Source organism: Platalea leucorodia, assembly GCF_965183815.1.
Source record: "Platalea leucorodia genome assembly, chromosome: 1".
NCBI lineage: Eukaryota > Metazoa > Chordata > Aves > Pelecaniformes > Threskiornithidae > Platalea > Platalea leucorodia.
The window spans coordinates 70,620,941-70,633,953 of record NC_138823.1 but is presented as its reverse complement, the minus strand read 5'-3'; the positions used below and the strand labels follow the sequence as shown (position 1 = coordinate 70,633,953).

At 53.1% G+C, this 13,013-nt stretch overlaps 1 protein-coding gene across 1 annotated transcript; it reads right to left on the bottom strand.

Moving 5' to 3' along the window:
- Positions 1-7,229: 7,229 nt before the first annotated feature.
- On the bottom strand, positions 7,230-11,397 carry IRX4 (iroquois homeobox 4; the record flags this gene model as incomplete). Its single annotated transcript, XM_082326907.1, has 5 exons — positions 7,230-8,008; positions 8,200-8,522; positions 9,482-9,588; positions 10,223-10,474; positions 11,353-11,397. 5 exons carry the CDS (start codon positions 11,395-11,397, stop codon positions 7,230-7,232), a joined length of 1,506 nt encoding a protein of 501 aa, XP_082183033.1.
- Positions 11,398-13,013: the final 1,616 nt, after the last annotated feature.

Sequence of the window (13,013 nt, the reverse complement as noted above, 5' to 3'; positions counted from 1 at the left end):
TGGTTTATTTTTACCTGTAAGATTACGAGATTGCTTCTTTAAGTGAGCAGGTTGTCACTTGTTTCTCTGTGAAGGCTGTAACCAAAGAATTAAATTGTGTACACCAGACTGTGTGGCAAATAAGACTCAAAAAAATAATGTTATCTGTACCTGATCACAGGTGTGACATTGGACTAAAACTTATCTGTCACCTTTACTTGCAGTGACAGCAACAGCTCCCAGCTTCTACCTCCTCTGTTTACCATGCTGTCAGCCATTTCTCTCGCAAGGTTGGTGCAAGATGATGGTGTGTTCAGAAAGAGGGCAACCTAATGGCATGAAGCCTCAAAACCAAAGCATTCTATTCACATGGCTACCAACAGTTTATGTCATTGGGGCTGACTTATATGACATCACTGTCACATACAGCGCTCTTGTTTGTGTGCTGTAACCTATGCAGGCCAGAAGGAAAAACATTATGCTGTGTTTTATATACCTGCTGTAAGGGCCTGGCTGGTCATTTTTCCCGTTCCCAGGAAGGAAGGAAGGAAGGAAGGAAGGAAGGAAAGGAAGAAGAACCCTGCTCACAAAGGATCCTGAGCACTCCACCCTTTACTCATTTCATGGCCACTTCTCCTACCCTGGAAGTGTTTCCCTTCAGCTCATTCCCTGGGCACCATCCTACCTTTCCAATAATTTTCTCCCTGGCAAAAATACTAATATAGTGAATCCTGTTAGTTAGCTGAGCACCTTCAGATTGAGGACAATGGAATTTACTCTGAATAACTTGTCAGATTATTACAAACCAAGTATCAATAGATACCATGATAGAGGACAAAAGTTTAGAAGACTCATCAGCCTTTGACATAGCACATCTCCCGTCATAAGGACATAGCTAAAGCGTTGCTGTCGTGGTTTAACCCCAGCCAGCACCTAAGCACCACACAGCCACTCGCTCACTCCGCCCCGGTGGGATGGGGGAGAGAATCGGAAGAGTAAAAGTGAGAAAACTCATGGGTTGAGATAAAGACAGTTTAATGGGTAAAGCAGAAGCCGCATGCGCAAGCAAAGCAAAGCAAGGAATTAATTCACTACTTCCCAGCGGCAGGCAGGTGTTCAGCCATCCTCGGGAAAGCAGGGCTCCATCACGCGTAACGGTTACTTGGGAAGACAAATGTCATTACTCCAAATGTCCCCCCACCTTCCTTCTTCTTCCCCCAGCTTATATACTGAGCATGATGCCATACGGTATGGCATAGCCCTTTGGCCAGTCTGGGTCAGCTGTCCTGGCTGTGCTCCCTCCCAGCTCCTTATGCACCTGGCAGAGCATGAGAAGCTGCAAAGTCCTTGACTGGTGTAAACTCTGCTCAGCAAGAACCAAAACATCAGCGTGTTATCAACATTATTCTCATCCTAAATCCAAAACACAGCACTCTACCAGCTACTAAGAAGAAAACTAACTCTATCCCAGCTGAAACCAGGACAGTTGGTTATTAAGCTTTGTTCTATTTTCTAGCAAGTATTTTAATCCTGTTTCACAAGAGAATACACAGAGGAAAGTATTTTGTGAGATCTCAAGTACAATTTTTTTAATTGTTTGATTTCTTACATTCCATAGGAGTCATATAAATCAAAGAAATAATGTTGGAGGGAGGTGTTTCCTCTGTTCCATTTCATTGCCACCATCATCCTTGGCAGTATTTCAGAATGGATTTCTGAGGTATTCTTTGAAAAATGGCCCGATTATGATCCCATGGAAACCACTGACAAAATACTCACCAACTGCAACCACCAACTGCATCCATTTCAAAATTTAAATAATGACATGCTGATTCAGAGAAAGGAAATAGAGGTAAAACTGAGAAGAAAAAGCTTTTTACGCCCTCATTTTTGTCTAGCCAAATCAAGGAGAAAAAGAATTTTTTCATGTATTTGTGTCAGGAAAAAAGAACATTAAGAGAACATTTTCCTTCAAGATATTTCCTTCATTTTCATGCTCTCCTTAAACTGGGATGGACAAGAAATAGCTCCTGAGCCTTGTAAGTAGGTCAATTGCAGTTCTCATGCCCGGACCACCTTCCCCACTGTGGAAAGCAGGATGCCAGCGGGGCTTGCATATATGCACTCTGTCTAGGTCGCATGGAGGCTTCTTTCTTTCCTCCCTGAACCCAGTCTCATTTCTCAATGGGACTGGGGGACACTGGGAAGCAATTATGGTCTTTCACTTTTGAACTGCTCCCAGACATTTCCTCTTCCCTTGGTTCTTCAGGTTATGTTAAATGTATCTTCAAGGTCGCAGCCAAATTAAGATTTTGCTATATAGTTATATGGTACGGGAGATTGATGGCTTGTGTATTAAACTGCCCCCAGACCTATGTAGTTGGTGTGTATATTAACACTGATTTTTTGGGGGCCTACAAATCTGGAATTATTTTCTGCAGTGATGCCATTTCACAAGGAGTATGAAGAGAACCCTTCCCACAAGCCCTAAGCACCTCACAGCCTCTTTGACCGTAAATGTGAGTTAAAACGTGCCAGATGATGTCACACTTCCAGGATCTTGGGGTTTGGCCGTTAGCTATTCCATTAAAAATAGCTTCATTTTTAAGGGGAAGCATGATTATTGCATTTTTTATCAGGCAAATAAAAATGTATCATTTGACCACTAACATCCCTCTGTTCTTCACTTTTTCAAGTAAGAAGTTACATGTATCAACCTCAAGAGACACGGGACTTGGACCCAAGCTCATCGCTTTGTAGCCAGTACTGACTTCATCTAAGGGGGGACCTAAGCACTTTGGCCAAAACACAGCAGTGTTTGAATGGTTCTTCTTCTTCCCATTCATCTACAAATGACAGTCACTGAAACAGTTTCTGATCCCTCACAAAATCAGCGAGTTATCGTCCTTTCTTGCATTTTCCAGGATTTCTGCATGAAATGGTAAAATGTGAGCGTTAACTCTTTTCTTGGCATTTAACTGGGTATACTTTCACACTCTCAAGCCTTCATATTATTTGAAGGTCAGATTTAAATGGAAAAGGTAAATGTATATCAAAAAGACTGTAATAAGTTAGAGTCTCCTTCTGAACCATTATATCTTTAAAATATGTAACATTCAAAGTCTTGCCAAGACAAAATCTTCTTGGACACCTCTCTTCATGTGGCTGATGGGAAGGAGCTGCTACACTGGCTTCTGTGTCTATGAACTGATTATGCGACTTTAATAGCCAAATATGCACTCAAGATACAAAGAAACATGCTCCTAAACATTAATAGAAGATGTGCGTATCATTTCATCTATCTGTCCTTTAATTAGGCACCTATAAATAAGATGGCTGTTGCAAGGTGCTCTATAATCAGGTTACCTAAACACCAGCCCTTTCCTAAATTAGCATTTACAATTACTTGAGATAATTACAGATTGTTAATTGCTACTGTTTCTTCTATTATTATTATTATTATTATTATTATTATTATTATTATTATTATTATTTAAGGAATGGGCAATACGCCTCGTTGCAATTTTGCATGCATGCCTGGGAAAAAAAGTAGATGACATAAATCGCATGCATAATCTCAGGAGACAATCATTTTAAATCTTAATTGGCTGCCTTTTAAATATCATTTAAGGTCTCGTTTTCCCTGCCTCTCTCTCTCTAGTTAAGAAGGTGTTGTGTCAAAGTCTATTACCTTGCTGGACGTCTCGCCTCCAAGTTTTTTTAAAAAAATAGAACCATCAGCAGAGGTTTGAGAGGTCGATAAAGCTTTTAGATTTGGAGATGTTTTCAGGGAGCCCATTTCCTGCGGCTAAGAGTTGTTAATGGAGCTTAAGGAATTATCTTATGACTCGGGCTGGGAGAGCCGTATATTTCTTCACTCCTGTTCCCTTGTCGAGGCTGAATATGCTGCTGTCAAACTCGCTTAATGAAAAGTAACGCGTCGCTGATTACAGTTTTATTTGGGCTCTATGTAAAAAGCACTGTTAATTTAGCATCCCCTCCTTTGTGTGTTTGAATTTGCCATGGCTGAATGATTTAGAGTCTCTCAGTTTCAAGCCGTCTCTCTATGATTCCCCCCCCCCCCTTTCTTTCTCAGTCTGCCTTTATATTTCTGCTTTGTACAGCCATACGAGCTGCACGGCTTTCCCTCCTCTAAAGCAGCTGAACCTGATCTTTGATTTGTGCCATTGAATCGAATGGCAAAATTAATTTCTCACACTCTTTTGTTCATACTTTAAAAAAAAAAAAAAAAAACCACCACACACAAGCAAACAACCTTTTGAAAGACCACTGCATTTGACAGCTGATCTAGAGATAAGGTTCGTGTACCAAAGCAAGAAAGTATTTTCCCTCCCCCATAATTTCCACAGTCTCCTCTCAGGACCGGTGGTGGTTTGGGGCGTGTGAGGGCGCCCGGGCACACGCGTGCCTACCAGACCTGGCACACGGCCGGTCCCGCCGTCCGGAGGGGTCTGGGCTCGGTGTATACCAGGCATAAACTGACTCGAACTTGTTTTATAACGACAATGACACGAAAATGAAGGGATAAAGGTTTGATCCGGTTTTTTTCGGCTTCCGATATTTCAGCGAGCCTGCGTTTTGCCCACAGTTTTATCACCTTCATTTTAAGTCCCCGGGGAGGGGGGGGGGGAGTCGCCTCCCGAATGGCGGGCTGGCCACATTGCCTTACTGGCCGAGGCAGCGCCCGTCGGTGGCGACCGATCACTGCCTGCGCTGCAACCTGCCCGGCGCCGGCCCGGAGGGCGCTCCGCGCAGCCCCGGCCGCTTTGACGGCCGAGGGAGATTTTTGGGGGGCTCAGCGGAGGAGCCCTCTCCTCGGACACGGACAGACACACAGACACGCACGCACTCGGCTGTCCCTGTGTCGGCAGCAAGAACGAAGCCCCCGCCCGCCCCAGGGAGCCGCCGCCGCCGCCGGGGGTGAGGCCGGCCGGGGGAGCGGCCGCCGGCCCGCCCGCCCCTGCGCCCGGCCGGGGGCGGCACAAACCTCCCTGCCTCGCGGTTCCCACCGCAGCGGGCGGCGGGGCTCCCCCCCACACCCCCCCAAACCCTGCTCGCCTTCGCCGATGGTCTGAGGGCAGCCTAACCGCTCGCCTTTCCTCCCTTCCCTCTTTCTCGCCCCCTTCATCCCCACCTCCTCAGTTTGGCTGAAAATCATTTGCTTTGTCTAAAGGGTTTCAGAGGCAAAGCTCGCCGGCCGCCCCGGCTGCATTAAAATTCCTGCCGGCCCAGCCTTGAGCTGAGATCGCGGCTCCCCGGAGACTCCACTTTCGCTATTACTGTCAAGTACCCTTGACTCTTTATTTTTGCCCTTTTATCTATTACAACTAATTCGAGTTCTTTTGCCCTTTTCAGTTTAAGACGTGGGCTTTCTGTAAAGCCTCCCCCTGCCACCGAGCTCTCCGGGTGCAGAGCCTTTAGAAATTGAGGGGTTTACTGTCAAAATGAAAATTTCACTTCAAATTATCTTGGCTGATGCACGTTTTCCAGGCCGGGGGCTCCTGTCTGAGCCTTTTGACAGCCAGATCAGCAGAGGGGTTCAGTGATCTCGATAATATCATCCAAGAGAGCGAAAGTCAATACAATGACAGGGAATATGACTGGATACAATCCAATTACGGCTGCTCGCAGGGAGGGGAAGGGCTTGATCTGATCTCCGCACCCGGATTCCTTTATTCAGTCCTTGCACTAACAGGTCTCGCTAGAAACTTTGCAGGCTGGAGTATGTTATATTTTGGCCGGGTGCTGTCTCAGTTGCGTTTATCGTTGCCTTGTACATATATATATATATATATATTTCGCATTGTGTTCTTATTTTATTGGGGGGGGGGGGGGAGGGCTGGCGGGGAGCCGCAGGGGTGGGATGGGCGAGGAGGCCGGGAGGCAAGAAAGGCTCTTTGCTTGTCCGGTGTCAGCTGGGTCCTTCGGGCGCTGTCGGTGTTGCCCCGCAGCGCCGGGCGCCGCAGCGCGGGGGGTGAGGCCGGTCTGGGCCAAGGCGGGGTCCGTCATTGCCTCGCGGTTTCTCCTCCAGCAGTTCTCCCTCTCTCCGGTCCGGGGATCAGTGAAGTTTGTTCTCGTTCCCGGGAAGGAAAGGAAATCTTTTAAACGGCTGTTAAGTGGTAAATTGGCCGGGAGTGCTCCTGCATCACACGTCGAGAGCGCTCTTTCTCCCTCTTTCTTTTTGTTGGCTGCACTCTATTTAATGTCAAAACGGTAAAGCATCTGTCCTGAAGTGCTGAAATATTCATGGAGGATCAGCGATTCTCCATACCGGCAGAGGAGCCGGGAAGCTAAAACGGTTCTTTAAAAGATGAAATTTTCCATGTGAATCAATTGCTCCGCGCACGGCGGAGGCGACGCCGCGGACGAGCCCGGCCCTTTGGGGCCGCCCCCCGCCCGCCCGCAGTTTGGGGAGGGGGGGGGGATGCTCCCCCCCCCCCCCCCGCCTCGCCTCAGCGGGCAGCCGGTGCCCCCGCCGCCCCGGGCGGCTGCCGGGGCCCGGCGCGGAGCGGCGGGGGGACGGGGAGCGGCCGAGCATCCCTGCCGCCGCTCCGCCCGCCGCAGCGCTCCGCTTGAGCCTCTTTTCCCCTCTCCCGGCAGCCTGTTGCCGGTCCTTGCAATTACCGGGGCCGGCTCCCAGGGGGAATTTTGAAACCTCAAAGGTGTTTGTTGCGCAATGCAAAACGCCACCACTTGCGTTACCTCTGAAACAGACAATTTATTGGAGTGAACATACCTTTTAACATATTCTCTTTTTTTTTTTTTCTTTTGTCAAGATAAATTTGTGCAGTAGGTGTAAACTTAGTAGAAGTGCTGTTTGTGAATTATATGCTAACAAGGAAATCAGGAGGAAAAACTCTCGAAAAGTCTTTATAACTAATGTCGGCATGCCTTAAATTAAATCTGAATTAAAATTTCCCGTTTGTAAACTTTCGGATGTAAACTTTTTAAGTAGGTCTACGCTATAGTACGTGCTTTTTGGACATGGAATTAAATAACTTTCACGACATTGATCCCTTAAAGTCGCAGCCAGGAGAAATTCTTCAGAACAGCAATGAGCAAAGTCTGTCCGTTGAACTGAGCAAACTGAACTTTAAATCCTCGTTTCTGTTGTTTGGGTTTTTTTTTTTAAAAAAAAAAAAAGTTTTAAATTTAAACTCTCGCAAGTCTCTTTTCAGTGTAGCTGACTCTTCAAGCCTTAGAAAGTCCTTCGGCCCTCGGCGGGCCCGTTAGGAACAAAACATTTTGCTTCCTGATTTGGGAAAGGCCAGAAACTCTTTGTTTGAGTCATGGTGGGCCAGGTTGGAGAGCTGCCCCTTGAGCACGTTGGCGCCGTTCCCCACCGCGCGTCCCAAGGCGCCCGTTTCCAGAATGGCTCCTTTGGTGGTAGCCCAGGAAACTGTCGTGTTGCTCAGGGCTTGGTTCAAAGTACTGTGCCTGAAGAGGGGGTCGTGAAACACCCCGTCCACCCAGTTCCTGAGGTTGGTGACCGGCGAATCCTGGTGCCTGTCGATGACACTGACCGGGGCGGGGACGGCGGCGGCGGCCGAGCCCCCCTGCCGTTTCAGCATGCAGGAGGGGTACTCGGCCTGGTTGAGGGAGGTGGCGGTGTGCGCCAGGGACCAGATCCTGGGCTTGGCCTCCAGCAGCTGCTGCCCCTGCTGGAAGCACATTTTGGACTCGCAGCCGCGCTGCCGGGCGCCGAGCAGGTCGGGGCCGCACTCCGCCGCCGCCGCCGCCGTCTTCAGGCAGCTCCGCGCCCGCTCCGCCGCCGCCGCCGCCTCCTCCTCCTCCTCCTCCCCGGCGGCGGCGGCGGCCGGCGGCGGCGGCATCTTGGCGGGGGGCTCGGCGGCCCGCGGCGGGTGGCTGCCGCCCGGGTGCGGGAGCGGGTGCGGGAGCGGGTGCGGGAAGGGCCGCCTCAGCTCGCACTCCGAGCTCTCCGACTCGGCGGCGTCCAAGTCCTCCAGGTCGCTGAGCTCCAGCTCCTTCTCCTCCTTGCCCGTGGGCTCTGCGGGGTGGGGGCGGGGGAAGGGACAGCAAAAAGAAGACACACGGTCACCGGCCCCGCCGCGCTGCCCCGCGGCCGCCCCCACCAGCGAGGCCCGCGGCCGCCCCCACCAGCGAGGCCCGCCCCGGGGGCGAGCTGGCGGCCGGGCCCCCCGCGGCCGAACCGCTAAGCGCCTCTTTTTAGCAGGGTACCCTCGGCTTTCCCGCTCTTCATCGCCTCTTCCTGCGAGCCCTCCTCCTCCTCCTCCTCCTCTTCCTCGTAGGGCCGCTTCTCGTCCGAGCACTTGTTCCGCGGGGGCCAGGTCATCTTGTTCTCCTTCTTGAGCCGCCGGCGGGCGTTGGCGAACCAGGTGGAGACCTGGGTGAGGGTCATCTTGGTGATGATGGCCAGCATGATCTTCTCGCCCTTGGTGGGGTAGGGGTTCTTGCGGTGCTCCTGCAGCCAGGCCTTCAGCGTGCTGGTCGTCTCCCGGGTGGCGTTTTTCCTCCGCGTCCCGCCGTCCATCGTGCCGTACCTGCGGGCACAGGGGAGCACCCGCGGTGTCACACGGCCACCTCGCCCCCCGCGGACCTGCCCGACGCGGGATCCCAGGGCCCCGGCCCCGGCCCCTTGCCTGCGGCAACCCCCGGGGGTGGCTGGACCAGGGAGGGGGGAGACGGGCGAGGACAGCTCAGCTCTCAGGGGGCGACCTGCCTCGGAGGAAGAAGGCAAGGAGGAAGGGTTCAGCTAGCAGCAGCACCGGGCAACGCGCATCCCCGCGGTGCCGTGGCGGTGGTGGCGGAACGGGGGAAGAAAGCGCCCGTCTTTATTCGCGGTAAAGTCAGTGTCAACGTTTCGGGCAGCGGGGAAACCCTAGCGGCTTGCAAGCGCACAGAAATCCCGCTTTCCTGTTGTTTGATCAGTCCTCCCCAAACAGAATACATCTAGGTGACCCCAGGGTGTAACTGTTAATAGAAATATATTTCCTCTTACTCCTTTTATTAGTATTCTCTCCTACCCTTTTGTTCCTGAAATTGTAGAAACCTAACGCAGATGACACCGGGCTGCGTCTGAATATTTAATGCTGTGCATTTTCCTCCAGGAAAGGTCATCGGCGCCCAATGGGCCTCACAGCTTGAAACGGTGTGTAAGTGGTTTTGCGCTGGTTTAAAACTAATAAACATACCAGAGATGTCCGGGCGCCTAAGCCTGACTCCGCTCAGGGAAAGGTAATTACCGCCGGCGTGGAGAGGGACCGGTCCCCCCCCCCCGCCCCTCCGGGGGGCGCAGGGGACCCCGAGCCGGTCTGCCTGCGGGAGGGGGACGTGTCGGTGGGGAGGGGGAGGCGGCACCGCCGAGGCCGGGAGGGAGATGCTGGGCGGCGAGGAGGCAGGTCCGCGCCTCGGCCCCGCGGCGGGGCGGGCGCGAAGGGGTGGGGATCGCGGGTGGGGGGGCGGCGAGCGGGGCCGGGGGGTGTGGGGGGGGGGGGCTTACCTGTCGTACTGGTACTGGCTGAGGGTGTGATCGTAGGGGTAGTAGGCAGCCGCCGGGGCGATGCCCGCATGCGCAGACCCGCTCCCGTCCTTCGCCTCCAAACTGTTCTGCAAGAGACACCCCGCCGCCGCCCTCAGCCCCCGCCGCCCCCCGCCGCGGGGGGAGCTCGGGCCCCCCCGGCCCGGGCCCGCCGCCCCCGGGTATCGGAGAGGGGGGCGGGGGGGCACGACGGACCTTCCCGGAGGCCCCTCGACCGCGGCGGCCAGCGAGATCAATAGAGACATTAACTCCCGCTGTTACGGTGCCGGGAAAAAAAAGGGAAAAGGGAGAAAAAAGGAAAAAAAAAAAAAAAGAAAAAAAAAAAAAGCCGGCTGGGAAGAACGCATCATTTTTTGCGAGCCGGGGTCTGGGCCGCCCCGAACTGCCCGCCCGGCCCGGCCCTCCGCGCTCCACCTTGTCAGGCGCGACTTTTAATTGCGTTACCGTGAGAACCGTGCCGGGCTTGAATAGTTAATGACCGCCGGGCTGGCCGCGCCGGTCGCCAAAAGCGGGATGGCGCGGGGGGGCGGGGGAGGAGGAGGAGGAGGAGGAGGAGAAGAAGTGCCCGGGGCTGCCCCCGCCGCGGAGGGGTCCCGGCCGCCACCCGCGGGGGCAGCGCGGGTGCGGAGCAGCGCGGAGGACGGGCGGGAGCGTCCTCCATCCCCCGCGGCGGCGGGCGGCGGTGCCGCCGGGGCGGCTTACCAAGGAGTAGAAGGCGGGAGCCTCGGTGCCGTAGGTCACGTAGTTTCCATAGCCCTGGGGCCCGGCGTAGGGGCCGCCGTAGACCCCCAGGGCGGCGGCGGAGTTGAGTTCGTGCCGGGCGGTGGCGAGGAGCCGGCTCTCGTACACCGGGCAGTAGACGGGGGTCTGGGCGGAGGCGGCCGCCCCCGTCTCGGCCAGCGTCCGGCCGCTGGACTCGCAGCAGGTCGTCAGGGAGTTGGTGCTCATCAGGAACTGGGGGGAAAGAGAGCGGCGCTGAGGGCGGCGGGGGCGTGGGGGGAGAAACTTCCCAAGCTGTGAACAAGTTTGGGGCTTTTTTTCCATCAGCTCGCAGCTTTGGGGTGTCGCCCCCCCTCCCCTTCCCGTATTTTGCTTCAACCAGGGGAAAAGCGCTCTGGAGAAAGGCTGAGGTGCAAGTATTTTATCAGTTTAAAAAAAAAAAACAAAACACCATAACAACAACAAACAACAAACATCCCGTGACTGTGGGCGTTTAATCCCCTGTAATACGTTGCTCCAGCCCTTTGCATTTAAAAACTAACTTTTCTGGTGTGTTCTCACAAGACTGGCTTTACACAGGTTTTCTCCTCTTGCAGCACAATGCTTCCCATCTGCGTTTTTGAACCTTTTTTCTAAATCACTCATGCATATTTATTTTGACTGCAGATTTGTAGCAGCCACGCACGCGTCTGTTATTAACCTGCTGGTTTAGAATATCCCATTATGTTTCTGCGGTCCGGACCTCAGTACTTTTGTGTTTAATTGGTAAACTGTGAATTTAATTGGGAAAGAGAAAAAAGCGCTGGCGGGGGGGGGGGGGGGGGGAAGGTGGGGGCTGGGGGATCTCTCGCTCCCCTTCTCACCTCCCTCATCCCTGTAATCCTCCCCCACGCGTCCCTATCGCCCCCAAACACCCTAAATCCCGCGTGTTCCTTCCCATTTTAAAATATGTGCGCAGGATATAACTTGAGCATCTCGGAAAGATGCGGAGCAGCAGCCGATTTCCCGCTCCCGCATGCTAGAAAGGATCGCTGCCGCTCTCAGCCCTGGACGGAAGGAATCAATAAGGACTGGAATTCAATCAATTAACGTTGGTAGGCAAAAAGTCTTACCTGGGGTGCAGAGGAGTAAGGGTAGCCAAACTGAGGATATGACATGGTACAGAGGCTCCCAGTTATCTAGAAACAAGGCGAGACGTCTGATCTGCACGCTATTGCAGCCTGGCTCTGCTCTATTGTACCAATTGATTGGTAACCACAGGTCCCTAGATGCTTATAGGACGAAGCAGAAAACCACATTTAATTTATTTACATGAAATCTTAAACTTACTTTTTTTTTTTTTTTACCGAAGGAAAAAAAAAAAGGTATAGTGATTTTAGCACCTTCCCCTCTGCAGCTACGAAACAGAAATAATTGTTACGTGTAGGCTCCGAGGCTGGCAAACGTGACGGCAGAAATACATACTTTACACCCACGGAAAAATGGGGGGGGGGGGGGGGGGAAGTGGCACAAATACAGCAGTTCAGAAGCACGTTGTTTTAAAAGAGCCGAGCCTCTGACGTCACGCAAAACCTATTCAAATTAACCTGCCTGTAAGTTTAACGTTCATTTTCGGGAACCTTTCCCCTGGCGTGGAAAACAGACTCTCCAGCATCCCTCTCAGCCTGCCTGCTAGGCAGCGAAAGTTTGGAAAGCTCCCCGGCAGCGGCTACGCCTGCTTGCAACATTTCTATATATTTCTGCGGGGAAGGGAAGGAAATGAATGGTTTTAATCTGAAGGATCAATGTTGTATCAGCTAAGATTTCCCCCCACCCTCCTCCGTCACTGAAGGGCTGGTAAGCACTTTTAATTAGAAATTAATTAATGAGCAGCTGCTTCTTCCCACCCCACAGTAATAATTAGTCTCAATTACAAACAAGACATATGAAGGGACACACGACTGAGTCTTCATTTAAGATTTAATCAACAGTTAAAATTAGCGCTAACGCTGACAATAAAGCACATGACATGCAACCCTTGCTTTTCTTTTCGGCTTTTATTCCAGACGTGTGATTACAGGTAGAAAACCCTACAAGCGTATTCCGGGGAGTGATTGAAGGGACGTGACTTTTCACGTTGAAACCGACTTTGATCCCATCGCAAAACCTCTGCTGGAAAAGCCAGCCTGCCTGTGCTCCGAGGTGCGCACAGCTGGGGCGGGGGGAGGTAAAAGAGGGGGGGAATTAGGGAGGGGGGGTGCAACTGAAATGTGCCAAGGGCTTTTTCTCACCGAAGAGCAAATATGTCTTTCCCGGCGGTTAGCTGGTTCCCCGGGGCTACGGCGGGACCCCCGAGTGAAGGAGGGCCTGGGAAGGAGACTCGTCTCCATCACCCCCTTCTCCCCAACCAGTCCCACCGCTGCTATCGGCCCCCCTGCCCTGGGGGACCCCTCCACACAAGCAGGCAGCATCGCCGCCCTGCTTCACCCTGGGGGAGGGGGGCAGGCCCCCTGCTGCCGCCCGGAGGTAGCTGGCCGTCGGGGGGAGATGCTGGGGCTACCGGCTGGTAGCCCTAGCCCTTCGGCCACCTCCGCCGGCCGGTAGCCCCAGCATCTCCCCCCGACGGCCAGCTACCACCGGGGCAGGGCGAGGAGGCAACCTCCAGGCGGGTGGAGGGAGCGGAGGAGTCAGCTCCGAGGCTGAAGCTCGGCTGCTGGTGCAGTTGAACGCTGCTCCGTGATGTGCAGACTTGCTCAGAGAGATTCCTGGGTTCAGACATGTGAATAGCCCCAGG